The sequence below is a fragment of the Mauremys mutica genome, chromosome 5 (genome assembly GCF_020497125.1).
Source record: "Mauremys mutica isolate MM-2020 ecotype Southern chromosome 5, ASM2049712v1, whole genome shotgun sequence".
Classification (NCBI taxonomy): domain Eukaryota; kingdom Metazoa; phylum Chordata; order Testudines; family Geoemydidae; genus Mauremys; species Mauremys mutica.
This window is the reverse complement of record NC_059076.1, coordinates 61,178,185-61,202,058: the sequence shown is the minus strand read 5'-3', so window position 1 is coordinate 61,202,058 and position 23,874 is coordinate 61,178,185. Positions and strand designations below refer to the sequence as shown.

Genomic DNA, 23,874 nt, shown 5'->3' with positions numbered 1-23,874 from the left:
CAGCAAACTATATGTGTGTCTCAAATTGGGATATCATGTGTCTCAAGGAAATAACTCTCCCTATGCCACAGTGGGTCTTTGTTTTATAGCATTCCTCTTGGCTGTCATATGCAAATCCAAATTAGGGTAATTGCCATAATTATGATGCTCACCATTCAGGGCAACTGCACACGTTTCCCACGCTCAAAGTCCACCAAGGCTTCTGGCTCCCAGATGTCACCTCTTTTGGGCAGAGACTTGTGTCCCTCTCCCTCCTGACCAGGATTTTTTCTGGCTGCACAGTTCCCTGCCTACACTATGATATTACCAGCAATCCAGACTGATGAAATAGGGCAGCATCTGTGCTTTGCTTTCTCTCAGAGGGCTATGAACAACTGTAATTGCCAGCAGTCACAAGTTACCACACAGCTCTTTCTAAGCAAATATGTTTATTCTTCAGGTGAAAGCAGTACAGAGAAAACAATGTATGTTAATGAGTTTACCAGAGATCATAGCCAACAAGGGCTCTGGTAGGAGTCAGTCCTTCAGTCTCCACCAAGGGGTTTTCCTGTGATTATCAGCTCATAACGTCCTTCACGGGAAGACTCCTTGGTGGGTTTGAAGGATTGACTCCTACCAGAACTAAGCATAACCAGCCCCACAATAATATATAGCCTTTGCATTTGATATAATGGACTCCAAAGCTTCTTGAACTTAATTAAGTAACATTTTCCAAGGATATTGCTCTATCTGCCACAATAACCACTGAAACCAGACCAGAGTTCATAAAATCTCTTTGAATCCAGTCTGGATGATTCAGACTTTGTACTGATCCCTCAAAGTGGCTGTTTTCACCATGGAAATTCTACTTATTGATCAACACGTTGAAACACCTTCAGGTTTAGATGTTACCTGAGGCTAATTTTTTTCCTGTTCCCAAACTTACATGAACTCAATTAATATTCTTATTAAATATCCACTTCCTTTATTTCATCATATGCAATCTCATCACAATTATTTATGCAACAATTTCAGTTCCACACCTTTAAAGAAAAACTGTGATTACCCAAGACCAGCAGCACAATGTTATTGATACAAATTAAAGTTGACTATGAACTCTAATATAAAACCATAACTTCTATACAGATTAAGGTATCACAATCAGCAATATTGATACCTATACTGTCGTTTATTCAAATAATTTGTTCTGAAGGACATTGATTCTGGTAACTAGCTATTGTTAATTTGGCCTAAATGTCTCCATTCTAATACCCTGTTCATGTAATTATATATTCTGGAACTGGTTGAACAATACATTTGTGGAAAAGATATTGACTAAGGTGAACATTACAGTATAACTGCCTTGTACACCAAGCCTATGCCTCTTAAACACTGTTACTGGGCTTTAAGAGTTGTCAAAAGAAAACATCCCTTAGGTCATCTCAGCATCTTAGTAGCTAAAAATACACTGTGATATGGAAGGCTAATGTGACTCCAACAGTATGAGAATGAATGTATTCTTTTCTAATAGAAGCTGCTTCATTCCAAGAGATAACACAGACATTGTAAAATGAGAGAGAAATTCAGACGCATAGGGAGACATATTGGAGACATATTGGCAGTCAAGAAGAGTGCTAGGGCCCTATCTTTCATCTTTCTGCTTCTTCTCACTGTATTCTTCGTGCTGTAGTTTTCAGAAAGTTAAATACCAGATTTGGGAGAGGTTGGAACCATTGAGATAACTATTGTTCTCCCTTATCACCTATTTATAATACTGTAAGATGTGGCAGAGTCTGCTTACCCAGTACAGCAAAAATCTCTACGCAGTCATGCATGTTCACACAGAGAAAGATGAAAACATGGGTTTTAAAGCAAACAACCCTATAAAAGCGTTGATGCTCTGCAGCAAGAACAATAAAATACTTTGCACTTTTAGAAATACTTTCTATCAGAGGCTATCAGAGCCTTTTGCAATATTTACTTACTTTCTACCCCTTTTTGGGGCAGCACAGTACCTTTTGCTCCCAATTCTCAAAGGGGGAAAAAGAGGAATGGTGATATTAAAGGGACATATCTTTTATTTACATATGTCTATTTTCTGCAAACAAACAAGATAATCATTTAAATATTTTTCTAGTGTATAGAAGTACAGTTCACTTAAAAACTTTTTGTGATGGGGTGTCTATTCCACACAGCTGGTGAAAAGGTTAATGTGAGTCTGAGATGCCAATTTACCCACTTGGTTGTACCTGACAGGTGGGCCAGAGTCAGACCTAATTAATGATGACACTCAGCAGGGGAGAAGTTAGGTGGTATAAACAGGGGAAGTCTGGAGCAGAAAGGGACTATAGGGTGAAACTCAGCAGTTACTCGTCTAATAGAGAACGAAGAGATCTGTAAGGAATCAGATGGCTGTTGTGGGTGAGGAGAAAACCCAGGGAAAGGCTTGGTAGTAAGAAGTCCAGGGCGGTGATATCAAGAAATCTGATGAAGTGAACCTTGACTGCCTGTCTTAGGGTCTCTGGACTGGAGCCCAAGATAGGGGGTGGAACTGGGTTTCCCTACCAACCACTGGTAAAATGGTATGAAGCCCTTAAAAAGGGGTACAGATTACTGGAAGCCTGGAGAAAAGGGTATATGAACCTCTAATCCCAGTCACATCTATATGCTATGTGGATACAGGGCTTTTTATGGGTGATGGAGTGCACTTGTCAGACACTAGGGCTATAATTTGATATGAGACCTGGAGAGAATGGGTCAGGTTGGGAATAGCTATTAAGCACTAGTTGCTGGTGCCTCTAGTAGCCAGTGCAGATAAAGGCTAAAAGGTTTAACTCCCTGAAGTAAATGAGACCTGGGATTTTGCTGCTGGAACTTGTGGAGAAAGGGGAGACCTGAAGTTGTTGCATACTGAATTCCCCTTTTGCTACCCTCTATCTTCCTTGTGAGGGGAGGGTAAGAGGGTTTGGGAGTGAGAAGGGAGCAAGCTGAAGAGGGTTCATCCTGAGTAATGGGTTATATATGGGTTATACAACCTCTGCACTGGACCCTGTTAAATGCCTGGTCTGTGTAAGGGGATGAGTATATAGCACCCTTACCCAATGTTAGGTTGAGAAAAATTGCAGCCTGTCACTTAAATCCATCCCTGTGTCTGCCTACATATTTCTCTTTGAACTGCCAGTTTTAGTTCTTTCACTTTTTGAAACATTTGCTTTTAAAGATAAAATTTCCCAGGTGTGGTATCTGCCCAAAGGTGAAATCTCTCGTTAGTAAGTTGGAGCCAAAATGGTCAGGCCATTTTGAGTAGAAGAAGAGATTTGAGGACTTCAATGGCTCAGACACAGGTTTGATACAGGAGTGGGTGGGTGAGATTCTGTGGCCTACGTTGTGTAGTAGGTCAAACTAGATGATCATAATGGTCCCTTCTGACCTTAAAGTCTATGATTCTATGATTCTAAGAGGTTATTTTCCACTGTTTTTAAAAAAAATCTTATTCTAACAGATCAAAGATTCTATCTTGCAGGGTGCTGAGCCATTTTTCGCCAATCTAACAAAGCCCTACTGTCCCATTGACTTTTAATATAGTAGAGCTGAGATAATATGGGTTATGGTAAGAATGCCCAGCCATGTTTTCAAACTAAATTTGAGCATCTAAAGCCATATTTAGGCACCTTAGTAAAATGGCCTGATTTTTTTATGGGTGCTGCTCCTCACACAAGGTCATATTGATTGCAGTCTGCATTGTGACTATCATGCTGAAATACATTCCTTGGCTACAATCACAAGGATTTTAAACATTAGGCTCCTTATGATTGGTTTTAAGCCTACATGCTTAGTGGATGGAGGAAGAGCTATATGAACCACACCGTTGCTCTGGTATTTTGTTCATGATGATTTTCTTTTGCAGAAATTGTACAAACAGTGTGTGATGCTACCATCTTTTAAATGCCTCTTTTATATTGGGTTGCAAAAAATTGTAAACAGTGTAAATTATTTGTATTATTAATTATATAATGCTGCAGATGTTGGAGTAGGTTACAAAGTACAAGGAAAGAGACATTTCTTTCCCTAAAGAGCTCACACTTTTTTTTAAGAGATTTGTTTTCCTATTGATTGTATAAAAACAGTGCAGAGAGATTAGTGGTAGAGATGAAAGGGAGAGTGGGGGAAGAGAGAGACTTCCTGGAAGAAATGGGTTTCAGGAAGGGATTTGAAGTTGGAGAGAAGAGAGTCCCTTAAATTTTGAATGACCATGCTACAGTAACTCAGTAGGACTACTCCGTTGTGTGAGTGCTCACTAGTGTGTGTAACGGGCATCACAATCTGATCCTCTGACATAAGTTTTTCTTTGCATGAAAAAATAATACTGAGCATAAAGGTTACCTCTGGCTAACTTCAGTATGTGGTCTCATTCCTAGGTTGTGCCTTTGTCTTACTCAGCCAAGCAAGGAAGTAAGGGGGAGTAAGCCCAGTCTCTCTGCTTTGTCTGCCAAGATCTTGGGTGTGGATCTGTTGTGAGCACAACTCCTGCTCTCAGGATACTTTTTTTTTTCCTGCAAGTGTGTGGGGAACAGGCAGAGCCCCCTTCTCTCTGTTCCTCTCCACTTGCGGTCAGAGTGCCACATGTTAGGGAGGAAGTAAATTACATCCTTTTAAGGGCTTGCAGTAAAATACTTTCCCCTACCTACCATTAGTGCAAAAGGGGGAGGGATAGCTCAGTGGTTTGAGCATTGGCCTGTTAAACCCAGGGTTATGAGTTCAATCCTTGAGGGGGCCACTTAGGGATCTGGGGTAAAAATCAGTACTTGGTCCTGCTAGTGAAGGCAGGGGGCTGGACTTGATAACCTTTCAGGGTCCCTTCCAGTTCTAGGAGATAGGTATATCTCCATATATTAGAGAGGAATTGTGGCTCAGAGGCATAGTGCCTCCTGGCCTGCTTTGAGAGTAGCATGGTACAGATTATGCACCAGCAGTACCTCAGGGCTGTGCCTAAAGGCACAATTAGTCCCAAAAATGGCACATAAATAAAGGATATCACTCCTCAGTGAGTGCTCTATCAATTCCTGCTCGATTATAGTCAAGCTAATCTGTAAGGAACATGGAACCAATAATACTTCAGTGAATTCCACCATGTTATTTCCTCTTCTGGAGATCCAGGGAAGCTAACATTCCACTCATCTTCCAAACATTCTTGAAAATTCTAGATCCCTTTATTTAATTTACTATTCTCAAATGCAGTTCTTTTATGCTATACTCACAGACACTAATGCATTTCATTATCTGCTATTTTCTTTCATTTTTAAAGTGTTTAGACTTTTCAGACACTCTTTCCCTCCTATTTCTCCTGTGTTGAGGAGTTCCAGTGCAACAGAGATTGAAACAGGTGGGTATTTAACCAGTTTTCTTCAGATGTCATGCATCTAAGGAGAGAATGGGGCAGCCAGTGCATTTAGAAGTTGGTGATAAGTAGATTTTGTGAAAGGTAATTTATTAATTTATTTTTTGTCCTTTTGTCATTTTTGGTAGCATAATCACTTGACTTTGTTTTTAGTGAAGATTTGAACTTTTCTAGGGAATTCATAGTTTACTTAAAGATAATGTTGAACCAGTCCTGATAACTTGTGTCTCAGCAACAGAACTTGGTCCAATAAAAGACATTACCTCGTCCACCTTGTCTAACTTGTTCCATTGTAGAGTTTTTTTAATATTTAACGTGCATTTACCCTGCTACATCTCATACTCATGAATATTTGTTCCCTAGCCTTCTGGACTAGTGAAAGTATTTGGTCCCTTTCCTATTTACAGCCTTGTTTTACCTTTAACTTCAAAGCTCATGAATCTGCTTTTCACCTCAGGTCTGACAGAGCCTAGATTTATTTAGCCTCCATTATATATCTTCAAGCGCATCTGTCCTCAAGGCTTTCCTGAAGTGGGAGTTGGAGAGGCTGAATGGTGTAGTGGGAAAAGGGGTTTTGAGGTGAGAGTGTTTTATGTAGGAATTGGAGTTGAGAGAGATTTTGAGCCCACTGGTAACTTTTTTGGTATGTTTTTAATTTGTGCACATAACCTAGAGCTCTTGATGAACACTTACTCACTTTTTATTTCTTTAGATTATGTAGATAGTCACAATGCCTCACCTCAGTCCTACAGTCTTGTCTGAATATACTCAGTTCACCCTTTTCATCAGAGGTTTTATTTCTCCAAACTTTTAATTGTCTTGTCTTAATTTTCAGAAATTTGGCTGTCTATGTTGGAACTGAAATACTCATTCAGTTAGGACTAACTCCAGCTACCAGAGGAGTAATTACTTCTCTTATTTTATACATACCCTACTTCCTCCACCCCAAAAGCACAATGCAATTTAAGATTTCTTTTTCTGGTGATAGTGTTATATTGTAGCTACATTCTGCTCTTTTCTAGTATATTTTACCTGACTCTTTCACCTTTGTCCGGCTATATTGAAAAGAGGGCAGGAGGCACAATATGGATTTAACCAGGCCGCAACTTTATTATTAGATGTCTGGGACTATCCAGCAGATAAGAGTGTACAGTGCAGGTAACTCCATGTTCATTCAAATAACTACCCAGGGCTTCCACCCTCCCGCACTTCGTTTTCCATCCAGGTCCCCCAGCTAACCCCTGGCCTGGACCTTATCATGCCCCTTCCCCTCCTCATAGGAGGGTTAAGGTGGGCTATAAGAAAGGGGGATTGGCTCCCTGCCATACTAATCATAGGAGCCATAAATCCCACCCTTCTCAATTTTTATTTTATTTTATTTTTTTTTGCTTTGGCCCAGTCTGGCACCTTTCAAAACTTTCCACCCTTATGTTCCTGAGGATTTTTTGTAGCAGTTTCTGACCTCTTCCCCACCCCCTGTAAAGCACTGCTACCCTTCCTCTGGCAAGCCTGGACAGTGTTCCTTCCTCCCCACCCCCACTTCAGGTGCGTTGCAGTCATTCTCCTAAATCCTCTCTAGCTCCAAAGAATTCTTCAGAAGTTGATGTGTCAAGTTCTAGGAGCTGAGCTTAAATGACTCACTGATCTATTTTAATAAATGCTATATTATCATGCATTTGTTATCTAATTTATCTAGTGAGTCATCAACTTTGCATGTACTATACATAATACAGATGATTTACTAGATGATACATCTGATTCAAAAGATGTATTAGATTTGGTAGGTGTTGACTTGAAGTCATCTTATGTTGAATTGATCTGGCTTACAATGATGTATGTCATTTTCCAAAAGCAATGTATCTGTTCTGATAAATCGCCTATTATTAAGTCGAAAAAAATAATTTATTGCAACAGGTGAAACATTCATTTAAATATTATGTGTATGAAAGATGCATAGTATATTTTAGGATTTGATAGCTAAGCAGTATACTGTGTTCATGTCTTAACTTTTCATATATTAAAAGTAATGTTGAACAATATATCTGCACTGTATGAGTTTTGAACTAAATGCCGCTTCACATTATATAATAGCAATTATACAATAAGCAATTTAGCATAAGAGGATCTTAAGCTTTATTTATACAACATTACAATTTAGAAGAAGACTGAACTTAATTGTTCTTTTATGAATGTATAGTTCATTATGAGAAATCAAACTACTGATTAAGCAGCTACAACCATGCCATCTTCCTCAGCTCAGAACTTCCAGCTTTACATAAGTGATGATTCACTGATTTCACTGAGTTCTGATGACATCATAAACCACAAGAGCAAAGCTTTGAATAGTTTACTGAAGTCATACCACCAACATGGACTAATAGATTATCATGTACAGTTAGTATGTTTCAATCTTCTTTTAGTATAATGAATGTGAATTGAAAAGGAAACAGTGATTAAAGCTTAAGAAGATGAGTTCTAACAGTTGGGAAAGGAAGTATTTTAATCTGTTTCTCATTTCCAGAAAAGATGAAGGAATATGCTCTGCTGCATCATCTTCAGTATAATGCTCTCTGAAGAGGTAATATTTTCATTGTTGTGAAGAGGTTTGATTTTAAACCATTGGGCTGTATCCAGCTGTGGTGGGCAGCAAAATGGGGAGCTAAACCTGCACACTGGGGAAAAGTATAGCACAGCATTCAGCCCCTACTTCCAGACTTTAGGGTAAACCCCTCTATGCAGTAAATGATCACTCACTCTGAGTGGTACAGGCCTGGAGGAGAAGCTGGGGAAGCAGCTGAAATCTGCTTAGGAGTTATTTGTAGTTGAAACATTAGTAATTGTCTCTGTGAGGGGAAATTTTGATTTCCATGGTGGTGTCCTGGAAGGGAGAAGTGGGGCTATGTCAGTGCAGCTCCAGAGGGAGTTTCGCTAACGTAGGAGTTAGGAGCTCAGGGACCGCCTTTGCAGGTGACCTTGATTCATGCAGATTTTGCAGCATCTGTGGGGCTCCAGATCTGCTGTAGCAGTTGTGGGTAGTGGACTCCCTCATCCCATTAACAGAATTATTTGGGGAAACTCATTTTGTTGCAGGTAGAGTTGCCTGTTGCCCAGTAATCGTAAAAATATGTTACTGCTGAGATCTCACTACAGAGAGAGCTGTACACATGTATTGCTTTTTGGAATTATCTCCATATCATTGTTCCACGGTTCTTAAATCATTTACTGAATTCATAGTTTGATGGTCAGTCAGGCTAGTCAGATAAACAGCTAATTTTAGAGGCTTAAAAGGAACTAGGCATAAAAAGGCCAGTCTTTTTCACAACTGGTGTGATGTGCCTTAGTTTTTGTATACCCAAATTGAGATCTCAGATCTCATTCTCAGGGGTGCTCAGCAGCCCAACTCCCATTCTCTTCAGATAGTCGTGGGTACTCAGCATTTTGGAAAATGGGAATAGGAAGTCTTATGTTGGGCACCTAAATATCAGTGGTAATTTTTGAAAATGCTCACCATAATATTTCTTTATTAAGGACCCATCTGCCTATCCTTGAATACATGGATGTGCTCTCTACTTGTTGCAGAATGGAGGTAGTTGATCTGTATGTGAGAATTGTGTCATTTGAGGTTCACCATCTGGAAAGTCCCAGAAGTTCTCTCTCTGGCAGAATAGAGGTAGCTGCATAAAACTCCTGACAATGTGTTCAGTGGCTTTAATTTTTTGTTTTTATTTGTGGATGCTGGTAGCAGCTTATTGTTGCTTCATTGCTCTTTTTCATCTATCTTTATTATATTTGCTATAGTTTCCTCCCTGTTCTCTCACTTTTTGCCTTTTCTCAAATATTCAGTAATCTTTGATTGCTGACATCTCTCTAGAAATGATGGATGTCCCAAAAAAGTCTATAGTATTGAACTCAGATTGTTGTAGATATCTGTGGCTTGGCACAGTTGAATGGGCATTTGAAAAAGCTTCTATCCACTTACAAATTAGCAAGTGGTAATTTTTGGTATACTCCTTGAAAAGGTGGTCATTCTATCAAACAACAAAGAAGTCCTTACCTCTCCAGAAACATCCAGAGAAAGCTAACATGGGATTATGACGGCATGGATCTTCCTTTGAAGCATATGGTCATCATCATCTAGTTTATCACTCCCAAACTGAAACCAACACCTGGTGTTTTCATTTACCTCAAATAGTTCCTCGGGGTTGACGGAGGGCATCAGGCAATGTTCAAGTGTTTGTGTAGTCTCTTCACATTTGGGGTCATTGCTCAATTGCCACTTGGTCATATTGTCACTAGTCTTTGCGACCCTAACTCTCACTGGAATTAAACTAAACCAGTATTTCCCATTTGAGGTCAGTGCTGGAGAGTGGAGCTCTGAAGGAGCCAGGTTCTCCAGGATCATTGGCATTTCTCTCTGTTTTGTTACTTTGTAGTCTTCTGGTGTTTTGGGGTAAGGGATTCTCAGAGGCAAAGATCTTTCTGGACTTCTGCTTCTTGTGTCTTGATCATGCATCAGTTTCTTCCCTCCTTTCTAGGGAAGGCATCCCACCTCACTGGTGATGGTGTAATCCCCATGACACTGTAGGGGTTGGTTTCAAAGTCCATGTCATAATCCTACCGGATTGATTGAGTTCAGTATCAATTCTGTATGCCTGGCTCAAGTGTGTCCATACTGTGGCACTGTACTTGGCAATTATGTAAAACAAGACAAGACTGATTGCTCAGAATGCTTTGGGAGTCAAATCCCCATTTTGTATTGGACAATTTCTGGAATACACAGTTCCTGGAGTTCACTCTTTCAACTTCTTATTTGCTCTTTGTATGTCAGTGTTCAGTTTAATGTGACCACCCCCATGGTATGCTGGATGCTCATAGTGCTAAGGACTTTACCATCCCACAGTATCTGGAGTTTTTGCTTGGCTCGACTGTGTTTCATATGGGAGGTGCACACTTGTATCTCACTAGAATTAGAATTCAGGGACAATAGGTTTAGATAGTCCCTTGGGAAGAATTGGAACCAAGCAACTGGATTTTTTCACTTCAGTCCATTTCATGACTTCAGCTGCTACCTATGCTATTAAATGCAACTAGGCTACGGAGGAGGCGTTATTTGTTCCTGAAGAAGGGTACCTGCAGAAGGTATATCTGGGTGTGCCTTTTTGACACTCTCTCCAGCTAAAAATATATTTTTTCCTTTGCTTACTGCTAGCTATAACCAATAAATGAGGACCAGAGGATAATTTCTCTCTTTGCCAATGAACTATCTTACTTGTTAATTTATATTCTTGGAAAGGAACCATGGTCCAATCTGAGATGAACAATATTTAATATTCACTGGCAGATTTTGGTCATGCAATATTTTTCATGCTGCTTTTTCCCCTCCAGGAGACTAAATATTTGCTGTTGACCCTGTATTTTCCCGTATTATTTCTGAACCCTTAATTTTTGTGGTTATGAATTAATCTGATACCTTTAACTCTCAAGTGGCTGTTGGAGCTCATACAGGTTTGGAATTGATTGTTCTGGAGATTTCCAAGGGGTTGCCTTTCCAGATGTCATCTTCTCTCACAGCTCTGTACAGCTACTTCTTTTCTACAGCAGCCGGAGGGCATTCTCTTCTCTCATGTAAATAGCACTTGGAGAATGGATCTCTTCCAAGAACATGAATTAACAGTTAAGAAATTTGTCTTTCAAGTACAAAGCTTATATTTGTGAAGAAAATAACACATGTAAATGTAGCAGACTAACAGCACACATCATGGAATATAGCAAACTGAAGTGTGTGTGTGTGCGCGCGTGTGTTTTAGTGAAGTCGTGAGACAATGACACAGTCCAGAGAGTCATCAGGCTGCTCACTTCACATTTATGGGTCAATTTTGTACATTCACTTACAAGACTCAACATTCTCTTTAAATATTTTTATTTAGGGAAACAAATATTTGCCTTGGACTGGAACTGCACAGAAAAGAAGACAGAAATACATTAATAGTTATTGAGCTATCCACTACGGAATTTCATGGACACTACTGAAACAAAATGTAAGTGTGCACATACATAAACAATAGTCACACACCTGTATATTTAAATATAACAAGATAATAAAGGGGAAAATAGAGTTATAGTATTATTATCATTGTAGCATCTACAGAGTGCTTTATAGATACTACGGTAACTAATTTTGACAACAGTTCTGTATAGTGGATTATTATTCTTAACAACTTTACAGATGAGAAAACTGAGGCTGGGAGGTTTAGCAATTTGCCAAAGGCAAGGGGAAGCCATGTCAGAGCTGGAGTGAGAAATCTAGAAGTTAATGGTTCGTAGTCCTGTGCTTAGACTACACCACTTAATATTATGCAACATAACTTTCACACCATTATTACATCTTATCAGCCAAAAGTGTCAGAGGAAAATACACCATTTACATCCCAGAAGTTTTTTATGTATTGTACTGTAACTACTGTATATTTTTATTAAATTTCAAAGTAAAATGAGACTTTTCCAAATGAAAGCTATCTTATGTGAACTGTTATTCAGAGGAAAGGACTCACTCTTCTGCTCAAAGATCTGCTTCTACTTCCATCATGGAATGTCGTTTATCCTCATAACAGCTGACTTCTGAACATACTCTATTAAGTAATATTCTTGATGTCAACACTGCAAGGTTATTTCTTGCTTTTTAGTAAAAGTTAATGGCACAATAGGAAGCAGTTACCCAGAGGTCATTCTTGGTAGAAACAACAGTTCAGAGAAAGTCTGTTGGATTTTTAAAGAAGTACTGAAATACTTTTCATACACTGTCTCTGAAAAATGACTCTATTTTGTGTAGTATGAAAACAAAATGCTCCCCTGACTGACTGTAGCTACTTGAACATAGTCATTTTCAAGAATTGGATTAGGAGCTCCAGTGTCATTTTGATGAGGAAGAAATATTTTCAATGATTAGAATTAAGAGGCTTCTTGCTGAGTATCCTGCTGCTCCACTAGTCGTTGTTTCAATCACAAGAAACAGCCCTGCAGTGATGTATCAAACTTTTCTACTTCCTATGGTGCATTCAGAGGTCAGCTGCAGTGAGAATACAGAAGCCTCTGATAGAATAAAAGGAAACCTGCAACCTTATAAATCATCATGAAAGAGGTGAAAAATTGATGTCTTAAAGAAACAGGATTACTTTTTTGTTCGGATAAAGGTATAAAGGAATAAATTATATTTCTGGACATCTTTGAGAAAGGAGAAATAAAGGCTCTGCAGAATTTACATTGAGATAATGCAGTATTGGTTTTGGCTAGCCTTGCATAGTGTGGTGAGTTGAAAGTGAACTCTCTAACCCATTATAATACTCCACATTCCTTTCATGTTTTCATTTGGGCTATAATTCTGAGATGACTTTTTAAGGAAAAAAACATTTATGCTTGGGAAGCTTAAGTTTCAGGAAAAAAAACTGATCAAATCTTGTATTTGAAAAAACAAATAGCAGTTCATACTCATAAGGAAGTGCTTGCACAGTTCATTTAAGTGTCCTGACAGTTTCTCCTCCAACTTCTTCTTCGACTCCCTTCAGTCTGGCTACCATTGAAACCATACATCACTGTACCCACCCTGATGAAAACATGAAAGACATCTCCTTTTACAAGGATGAGGGTTTCTTCTCCATACACATTATTCTGTGCAAAAATTATTGAGAATCCGCTACTGAATTCAGCGGAACAAGTGTCCTGAACTGTTACAATAAAACTTATACAAAGTAATTTCCACTAATGCACTGTTACACTATTGACAAAACATTGCTTAGGCCTGGTCTACACTAGGGTGAGGGGGTCGAACTAAGGTACGCGACTTCAGTTACGCGAATAGCATAGCTGAAGTCGAACTACCTTAGTTCGAAGTACTCACCCGTCCAGACGCCGTGGGATCGAAGTCCGCGGCTCCCCCGTCGACTCTGCCACCGCCGTTTGCGGTGGTGGAGTTCCGGAGTCAACGGGAGCGCGTTCGGAGTTCGAACTATCGCGTCTAGATTAGACGCGATAGTTCGAACTCCGAGAAGTTGAACGCTACGCGTCGACCCGGCAGGTAAGTATAGACCTGCCCTTAGAGAAAAATGTGGGTTTTTTTCAAATAAAAACTCTGCATAATCTTTTATTACAACTTAATACTTTATGTCAGGGCCGGTGCAACCACTGGGCAAACTAGGCAGTTGCCTAGGGCGCCAAGTGGTTGGGGGCACCAAAAAGCGGCGAGCCGCAGCCATGGAGGACCCGGCGTGGCGCAGGTTGGGCAGCAGCCCTGCAAAGGCGGTGGTGCCACTAGCAGGGAGCAACCGTGCCCCCCTGCCCCTCCTGCCCAGGCTGCGGCCCAGTGCCGCCCCCCCCGGCTCCTGCAGGCTGCAGCAGATGCATGCGGGTGGCAGCCCCTGGGTGCCCCCCCGGCTTCCCCCTCGCCGGGCTTGGGCTCTGCGGCTCCCGGGCACGTGAGCGCGGGATCTTGAGCCTGCTCTTGGGAGCCGCAGAGCCCGAGCGCGGCGAGGCGGGAGCTGTGAGGGGGGGGTGTCGCACAGGGGCTTCTGCCCACATGCATCCACTGCAGGAGCCCCTCCAGAGGGGTGCCGGGCTGCAGCCTGGCCAGGCGCACCCTCCAGTTCCCCCCTCACCGCGCTCGGGTTCTGCAGCTGCCTGACGTGTGAGCTGCTGCCACTGCCCCTGCTGGAGGGCTCCGGCGATCTGCAGGGGACAGAGGCTCCAACTTTCCCAACTCCTGCCGCTCTCCAGCCCGTGTGTGCCCATGGCCAGGCCAGAGCTGGGGGGTGGGAAGTTGCTTCGGGCCCTGTGGTTCAGGGAGCTGGGAAAGTTGGAGCCCGAGGAGGAGGCAGCTGCGCACTTGGATGCCGCCTGCCACTTCTGTCCCCTGCAGATCGCTGGAGCCCGGCATTGGCTCCTGCCTTGAGAGCAGCAGCGGGAGGTGGCGCAGGACTAGGAGGGATGCTGCTGTGGACCGTGGCCACCAGGCAGAGTGGGGGTTCCCGGGAAATGTTCCTGACCATCACCATCAGGCTGGCTTGGCAGGAAACCTTTGCGGCGCCGACCTGAACCTGGGAGTTGTAAGTTGCAGCCCCTCGGGGTCCCCTTCCCCACATGTTGCACGGGCCAAGCCTCCACTGTTCAAAACCCCCCCTGGACTTTCTAGTTGTATTTCCCTGTATGGATTAATCTGAGATTTCTATGAGAAAACAACCTATTTAAAAAGTTACAAGATTAAATACTTGATATTTGCATTAACCTTTTAAAAATATGCCCCATCTTTTTTTATTGGCAGTGTTTAAATCAAGAAAACAATTCCAGTTGCAATGATGTATCCTGCTCTTTAAACTGTTCAGAAAGCCACAGCATACAAAGAAATTAATGTAGCTAACATTTTAAAAAGTAATTCAACTGATTATAAAACACAGCCACAAAACTAGGAAAATCATGCCAAGACAGTTGGTTTCACACTTCCCAGATAAAGAAGTGATCAGTAAAGTAAGAAACACATATTATGCATAAGCGGAGTCAATGTCAAATAGAAACAGAAGTTTCAGTAAATATTAGTTTAAACTTAAAGACAAACTTTACAATATCAAATGGGAGAGGCCTATTTTATAAAGAACATTTCAAAAAAGCACTTTTCATCAGTTGTTGGAAAGTTGTCAGGTCATTTTTAAGTAGTGATATCAAAGTTATTGAACTTATTACTATGAACACTTGAAAAGGACCTGGGTGATGGTGTTTAGCTACAGGGACACATTATTTTTATACAATCCCTTGTGCTGTCACATTATTTAAAAGAGACAAAATGGATGAGGTGATATCTTTTATTGGACCAACTTCTGTTAGTGAGAGGGGCAAGTTTTTGAGCTACAAAGAGTTCTTCTTCAGGTCTGAAAAAGTACTAACACTGTCACAGCTAAACACTAGAGCTAACAGATAGTTTAGCACAAGTAGTTAGCACATATTCAAGGGGACCATTCCAGGTGAAATAGCCCATTAACTCCCTTGTAATCCCAGGACAAAAGGGGAGATTAGTGGGTTGCAATTTGTTGTAATTAACCATAAATCCAGTATCTTTATGAAGATCATGATTTTTAACGTCTAGCAACATTTTGAATTCAAGCTCCCAGGCTCATCTTTTGAAAAGTGTTTTGCAGGTTTCCTTTGAGGATGAGGACTGATAGGTCATATATCGAGTGATTTTGTGGGGGCCCAACTCAAGAGTTCTGAATGTTTTGAGGTTGGCAATACTGAATATTATATCATGTCACCAAAGAAATTTAAATCAAGGTTTCTCAAACTTTTTCACAGGCCGCATCTTAATACAGTTATTGTTTCATGGGCCAAATCCTCCCTCTCTGTATTAATTCTAATGAACAATGCCACATTATGCAGTATTCATTTTTGAAAGTTTATAATAAGCGATGCTTCGGGGGGAGAGGATGGGGAGGGAGGCACAAAGTGGAAGTTTCGCCTAGGGCGCAAAATATCCTTGCATATTGTTCCATGTATTGCAATGGCACTTAGTAAATGGAAGAAAATCTTTTGGTTCTCTCTCACACTGATAAGTAGCAGACTTTTATCTTTTAAAGCTTAAAAAATATTCATGCTTCATAGCCTTCAGAAATGGAGATGATGTTGAAACCCTATCAGATGGGAATTATTTCTAGATTATTACTTAATGTGTGTACAGCACTATGAGCTGCCATATCCCTGTATTGTACATAAATGCAGTTTGTAGAAATATGCAGATATGGGAATGTTTTTCTGAATCTGAGCCTCTCTTCATTCACCTTGTGAAACCTCCCTTTCCCATCTCCTCTCTACTAGTTGTCTTTTTCAGGAGACCCAATAGCCTGCTTCCTCCCCAACAGAGCTGAGCAACACACTCCTCTCTGCCAGAATAGGATTAATTCAGACAGTTTGCTCCCTTATGTTGGCATTTGCTCTCTTCTAGCATTTGGTTTTATTATCTGTTGCAGCTTACTCTTGCCCTGTTGTAATGCCCAGTAATACCTCTGATCATCTCAACAGATGTGTTACTTCATAGTTTCATAGCATTTATGGTCAGCTGGGACTATTATGAATATCTGACCTCCTGCAAAAACATAGGCTAGAGAATTTCACCTGGTCATTTTTGAATCAAGCCCCAAATGTTTGGATTAGATAGAACATATATTTTAGAACGACATCCAATCTTAAAGACTTTGCCACTTCCCTAAGTAAGTTGCTCCAATGATAACTGCCCTCACTGTTAAAAAAAATAAATAAATTGAGCATTATTTCTACTTTGAATTGGTATAACTTCAGCTTCTACCCACTGGATTTCAGTATACCTCTCTCTGCTACACTAAAAAACCCATTGCTATTTGAAATTTTCTCCCCATGTAGGTACTTATAGACTGTGATTAAATCAACTTTAACCTTCTCTTGAATAAATCAAATAGATTGACCTTCTTTGAAAACTACCTTACAGTAAGATACTATTTTCCCAGACCTTGAATCATTCTGTTTGCTCTTCTGAACCCTCTCTTTAGTTCTTTAGCATCCTTTATAGTTCCAATAATGTTCTCACTGATGTTCTATATGGAAGTAATACAATCTATCATACTTCTATATTCCCCAGCTTGTACGTGCAAGGACTGCATTAGTCCTCTTAGTCACAGCTTCACACTGGGAGCTCATTTACAGTTTGTTATCCACCGTGATTCCTCAATTATTTTCAGAATCACTTTAAAGGATAGTCCTTCATCTTGTGTGACCTACTTTTTGTTTCTAGATTTGACCTTGCATTTAGCTGTATTAAAACTCATTTTGTTCAAATTAAGCTACCTTACATATTGCTCTGTAGAACCAACATGTCCTTATTATTTGCCACTACACCAATTTTTTTGCTATCTGCAAACTTTACCAACAATAATTCTTTACTTTCTTCCATATCATTGACAAACTTTGAATAGTATTGGGCCACAACAGAGCCTAACATGACCCTATTAGAAACAACTCTATTGGATGGTACTTCCCAATTTTATCATTAGTTTGAGGTCTCTCAGTTAGCTGGCTTTTTAATAAATTTAATAATAATTCAAAATGTCATATGGTAATGAGTCAAATACTTTACAGAAGTGTAAGTATATTATGTCAGCATGGTTATCTTAACCAAATTTCTCTTTTTCAAAAAATAACCTCTGAAGCTTACAGTCAGTGCTCAAAATCCAACCTTCCATTTCCACAAAATCAACTAATCTGATGGGGAAGGTAAGGAAGTTGTATTCCGCAATTCCACCGTGTACTCAGGTTTAAGCTCCAAAGTGCTTTTCAAATTTAAAAATACCACATCAGCCTGAGCTGGTGGGGTTGAGGGGTGGGAGTTACTGAGTCCTGCTGTCCTCAGTGGGAAGCCAGAGACTTGATGCTAGAGGATGGGAACAGGTGTTGCTGTTGCAGGACTAGCTACTCCACTGTCTCCTCTCTGTTCTCTCTGAAGCCATCAGCTCAGGTGTCAGGCCTTGTGGCTTTATCTCTACTGGGGTGGAATCATACAGTTTTCCCACTCATAAACCAGGCCCTGGCTTACGGTACCCAATCTAACAACTATGCTTACCCAGCAGGTCCAATTGGGCTCAGCACCTCCATTTCTTCTCTTCAGGAGTGTGGGATAAGTGTTGAATATAGTGACCAGACAGCCTTCTTAAATCAATGTATTTAATCTTAACAGGTCCTCAGTAGTAATTGCCTTGCCTCAGGATAGAGAGTCTTTTAAACTGTTTATGGATCTTTTACTCTGCTGGCTCCCAAAATTGGCCCTTTGGTGGCAAAATACATTATGTAAGTTGGATGGCACACAGAAATAGAATCTTCACAGTTAATAGCTCAGGCATTGTTTCTTAATAACTCTGCAGTGTTTACTGGGAGGTGGTTTATGTTGAGTTACTCTTCTTGTTTTCCTTACAGCCTGTTATTAAACTAAACCAACATATTCATAGAGTAAACATCCCAATAAACCTGCTCACATATATTATTGATAAATTATTTCAGAGCAGCCCCACGACCATCACAACTTCTTTGTGCTCCCTGTATCTTAATACTTGCAAGACCTGAGGACAGTTATAGTGTTTAGGGAGATTCACCCAGTCTTTCTGGAAGTGGGATTTGGGGTATGTGTTACTTAGCTGAATTTTGCTGACTCTTAAGGCTGGGATCTTCAAAAGTGCTCATCGTTGGCCTAACTCTGTTTCCACTGAAGTCAGTGGGAGTTGTACTCCTACCAAGGCTGGATTTGGCCCAGTGTGCATTTTCCCAGAAAATGTTTAAAACACATCAGTTCTACTGAATTATAATGGCCTCTATAGAGCTCCTATTTAAAAAAAATAATTCCAATTGTTTAGTCAAAGGGAGAAAAGAAAAATGAATGGCTCTTTCATTACAATATGTTCATTCTTACCATGTAGTACCTGATTAGGTGGTGATTCCTTTTTTTATATATAATTACAAAACTATGTTACATGAATAAAGATATAAAATAAACATGCAGAGAAGTGTAATATATCATTCAGGTATTTATGGAGCATAGAGACAGGTATTTAGAGAGAATTTTTCATCAAGATAAATGACTGAAACTTAGTTAAGAGCCAGTTTCCCCATGAATAGACTGTGAAAAGAATACTCAGACCAGATCAAACAACTGTGATGATGTGGCCCCTGTAATTATCTTTACGTTACTTTATCCTCTAGCACGTTCAGATGGTTGGTTGTGGGTTATGTAGACATACTGGTGAAGTGAGCCTCCCAGCCTGGATCAACAGACTTGGTGGAGTAAAGTTTGCATGCTAGCTCTGAAGCCAAGGCTTCAGAGCCTGAGCTGCAGCCTGAGCCGCAATTTCAAAATGCTGTCTATGCAGCTGTTTTTTAGAGCACTAGTGTGATCCCTGCTGGTTTGGAATGTGAGCTTGCTTCTGCGAGCTGTGTAGACGTACCCTTTGTGGGTACGTCTACAGTACAGGATTATTCCGATTTTACAGAAACCGGTTTTGTAAAACAGATTGTATAAAGTCGAGTGCACGCAGCCACACAACGCACAGTAATTCGGCGATGTGCGTCCATGGTCCGAGGCTAGCATCGATTTCCAGAGCGTTGCACTGTGGGTAGCTATCCCGTAGCTATCCCATAGTTCCTGCAGTCTCCCCCACCCCTTGGAATTCCGGGTTGAGATCCCAGTGCCTGATGGGGCAAAAATTATTGACGCGGGTGGTTCTGGGTACAGCCTCACCCCTCCCTCCGTGAAAGCAGCAGACAACCGTTTCACGCCTTTTTTCCTGGGTGAACTGTGCAGATGCCATAGCACAGCAAGCATGGACCCTGCTCAGCTCAATACCGCAATCGTGGACGTTTTAAACACCTCGCGCATTCTCGTGCAGTCTATGCTGAACCAGGACCTGCAAAGCCAGGCGAGGAGGAGGCGGCTACGGCAGCGTGGCGATGAGAGTGATGAGGATATGGACACAGAATTCTCTCAAATCGCAGGGCCCTGCGTTTTGGAGATCCTGATGGTAATGGGGCAGGTTCTAGCCATTGAACGCCGATTTTGGGCCTGGGAAACAAGCACAGACTGGTGGAACCACATAAAGTTTTGCAGGTGTGGGACGATTCACAGTGGCTGCGAAACTTTCACATGCGGAAGGGCACTTTCATGGAACTTTGTGACTTACTTTCACCAGCCCTGAAATGCCATAATACCAAGATGAGAGCAGCCCTCACAGTGGAGAAGCGAGTGGCAATAGCCCTCTGGAAGCTGCAACGCCAGACAGCTACCGGTCAGTCAGGAATCAATTTGGAGTTTGAAAATCTACTGTGGGGGCTGCTGTGATGCAAGTAGCCAAAGCAATCATTAAGCTGCTGCTACGAAAGGTTGTGACTCTGGGAAACGTGCAGGCCATAGTGGATGGCTTTGCTGCAATGGGATTCCCTAACTGTGGTGGGGCAATAGATGGAACCCATATCCCTATCTTGGCACCAGGGCACCCAGTACGTAAACCGCAATGGTACTTTTCAATGGTGCTGCAAGCACTGGTGGATCACAAGGGACGTTTCACCAACATCCACGTGGGATGGCCGGGAAGGGTTCATGATGCTCGTGTCTTCAAAAGCACTACTCTATTTAAACGGCTGCAGCAAGGGAATTACTTCCCAGACCAGAAAATAACAGTTGGGGATGTTGAAATGCCTGTCGTTATCCTGGGGGACCCAGCCTACCCCTTGATGCCATGGCTCATGAAGCCATACACAGGCAGCCTGGACAGTGGTCAGGAGCTGTAAACCTACAGGCTGAGCAAGTGCAGAATGGTGGTAGAATGTGCCTTTGGCCGTTTAAAGGCGCGCTGGCGCACATTACTGACTCGCTCAGACCTCAGCCAAACCAATGTCATCTTTGTTATTGCTGCTTGCTGTATTCTCCACAATCTCTATGAGAGTAAGGGGGAGACCTTTATGGCGGGGTGGGAGGCTGAGGCAAATCACCTGGCCGCTGATTACACGCAGTCAGACACCAGGGAGATTAGAAGAGCACACCAGGAAGCGGTGCGCATCAGAGAAGCTTTGAAAACGAGCTTCATCACTGGCCAGGGTAGGGTGTGACTGCTGTGTTTGTTTCCCCTTGATGAACCCCCACCCCCCCTTGATTGACTCATTCCCTGTAAGCAACCCACCCTCCCCCTTCGATTACAGCTTGCTTAAGGAAATAAAGTCAGTATCGTTTAAAAATCATGTATTCTTTATTAATTCATTATAAAAAGAGGGAGAGAACTGAGAAGGTAGCCCGGGTGTGGTTTGGGAGGAGGATAGGAGGGAAGGAAAAGGCCACTAAAAAATTTCACATTAACGACACCCTTTTGGTTGGGCTGTCCACAGGGGTGGAGTGGGCGGGTGCACGGAGCCTCCCCCCACGCGTTCTTACACGTCTGGGTGAGGAGGATGTGGAACATGGTGAGGGTGGTTATACAGGGGCTGCAGCGGCACTCTGTGATCCTGCTGCCGTTCCTGAAGCTCCACCAGACGCCGGAGCATGTCAGTTTGATCACGCAGCAGCCCCAGAGTTGCATCCCGCCACCGCTGATCTTCCTGCCACCACCTCTGATCTTCCTGCCGATCTTCCTGCCGCCACCTCTCATCTCGGGTGTCCCTCCTGTCCTCACGTTCACTGGCATCTTTCCTGTAATTTGATACCGCCTCCTTCCACTCATTCAGATGAGCTCTTTCCTTGCGGGTTACTTCCATTATATCCGAGAACATTTCATTTCGCGTCTTCTTTTTCCTCCACCTTATCTGAGCTAGCCTTTGGGATGGAGTAGGGAGGCTTGAAAAATTTGCAGCTGCATGAGGGAGGGGAAAAAGGGAGAGAAGTATTTAAAAAAGATACATTTTACAGAACAATGGTTATACTCTTTCACAGTGAACAGTACTATTCACCTTACATAGCACATGTGATTTCACTACAAGGTCGCATTTTGCATCTTAATATTGAGTGCCTGCGGCTCTGGTGTTACAGATCTCACAGACACAGGTCCGGGCATCAGAATTCAGCTTGCATGCGGCCATGGTAAGCCACTGTCTTTCGGCTTCTGCGGTGCTTTACCCCTCCCCCCACCGCATGGCTGGTACCATGAAAGCTCACTGCTAATCACCCCCCTTGCCCCCCACACCGCGTGGCTGTTAGCTGGGAAGATCCCTGCTAACCAAACGCGAAAAAGCTCATCGGTATTTCACTCCTCCCCTCCCTTTGCTTGGCTACGTGCAAGAAAGGATTTTTTTTTAAGCTGCAGTCCACGAACCCAGTAGGAAAATGGCCATCTCTGTCCCCTTAATTAAATTCCTGATTTTCAGCCAGGTTACCCTGAACGATATCACTCTGCTGAGGATAACACAGCGAGATAAAGAACGGATGTTTCTTGAATGCCAGCAATCACCGGGACCATACGCAGCTATGCTTTGCCATGCAATGATACCTGATTACTTGCTACATGCATGGCATGGTAAAGTGTCCTACCATGGTGGACGGAACAAGGCTGCCTTGCCCAGAAACCTTCTGCAAAGGCTTTTGGAGTACCTCCAGGAGCGCTTCATGGAGATGTCCCTGGAGGATTTCCGCTCAATCCCCAGACATGTTAACAAACTTCTTTACTGGCTGCGAATGCATCCCAAGTCCTCAGGGCAAATCAATCATTAAAAAACGCTTGCTTAAAAAACAATGTTTGATATTTACAAAGGTACACTCACCAGAGGTCCCTTCCATGGCTTCATTGTCTGGGATAGTGGCTTGGGAGGGCTGGGAGGGTAATTCCGTCTGGGTCAGAAAAAGCTCCTGGCTGTTGGGCCTAACGGAGTGCTGTGTGCTCTCTGCAAGGTCGTCCTCCTCTTCCTCCTCCTCATCTTCCCCGTCCGCATAATCCTCAGCCATGGCAGAGATTACAACCCCCACCTCGGAATCCACGGACAAGGGTGGGGTAGTTGTGGTGCAGCCCCCTAAAATTGCATGCAGCTCAGCGTAGAAGCGGCATGTTTTTGGCCCTGCACCGGACCTTCCGTTTGCTTCTTTGGTTTTCTGGTAGGCTTGTCTGAGCTCCTTAACTTTCACTCTGCACTGCACTGAGTCCCTGCTATGGCCTTTTTCCATCATAGCCTTGGAAATTCTTTCAAATACTTTTTCATTTCGTCTTTTGGAACGCAGTTCTGTTAGCACTGAATCCTCTCCCCATATAGCGATCAGATCCAGTACCTCCCTTGTAGTCCATGCTGGAGCTCTTTTTCGATTCTCAGGAGACTGCACTGTTACCTGTGCAGATGAGCTGTGCATGGTCACCTGTGCTGATGAGCTCTCCATGCTGGGCAAACAGGAAATGAATTTCAAAAGTTCGCGGGGCTTTTCCTGTGTACCTGGCCAGTGCATCCGAGTTCAGATTGCTGTCCAGAGCGGTCACAGTGGTGCACTGTGGGATACCGCCCGGGGCCAATACCGTCGATTTGCGGCCACACTAACCCTAATCCGATATGGTAATACCGATATTAGCGCTACTCCTCTCGTTGGGGAGGAGTATAGAAACCGGTTTAAAGAGCCCTTTATATCGATATAAAGGGCCTCGTAGTGTGGATGGGTGCAGCGTTAAATTGGTTTAACACTGCTAAAATTGGTTTAAAAGCCTAGTGTAGACCAGGCCTAAGTCCCCCTCTACTTTCTTTCAGAGTAGCAGCCGTGTTAGTCTGTATCCGCAAAAAGAACAGGAGCAGTTGTGGCACCTTAGAGACTAACAAATTTATTTCAGCATAAGCTTTCGTGGGCTACATCCAGCTGCATCCGATGAAGTGGGCTGTAGCCCACGAAAGCTCATGCTGAAATAAATTTGTTAGTCTCTAAGGTGCCACAAGTACTCCTCTACTTTCTGCTGCTCCATCTCTTTTTACCTCTAAACTCATGGAATGCAAGA

At 42.3% G+C, this 23,874-nt stretch overlaps 1 protein-coding gene across 14 annotated transcripts in view; it reads left to right on the top strand.

The window, feature by feature from the left end:
- Positions 1–7,696: 7,696 nt before the first annotated feature.
- Positions 7,697–23,874, top strand: part of IQCM (IQ motif containing M) — a 228,279-nt gene continuing 212,101 nt past the window's right edge. For 9 of the 14 annotated variants that reach the window (XM_045017613.1, XM_045017611.1, XM_045017618.1 and 6 more), the window contains exons 1-2: positions 7,712–7,955; positions 11,305–11,415. In XM_045017613.1, coding sequence (XP_044873548.1) covers positions 11,394–11,415 — 22 coding nt within the window. In that variant the 5' untranslated portion in view covers positions 7,712–7,955; positions 11,305–11,393. Of the gene's footprint in view, positions 7,956–8,938; positions 9,048–10,496; positions 10,517–11,304; positions 11,416–23,874 lie in introns of those variants that run through there. The other 5 variants (XM_045017608.1, XM_045017607.1, XM_045017606.1 and 2 more) reach the window with 5 other exon arrangements.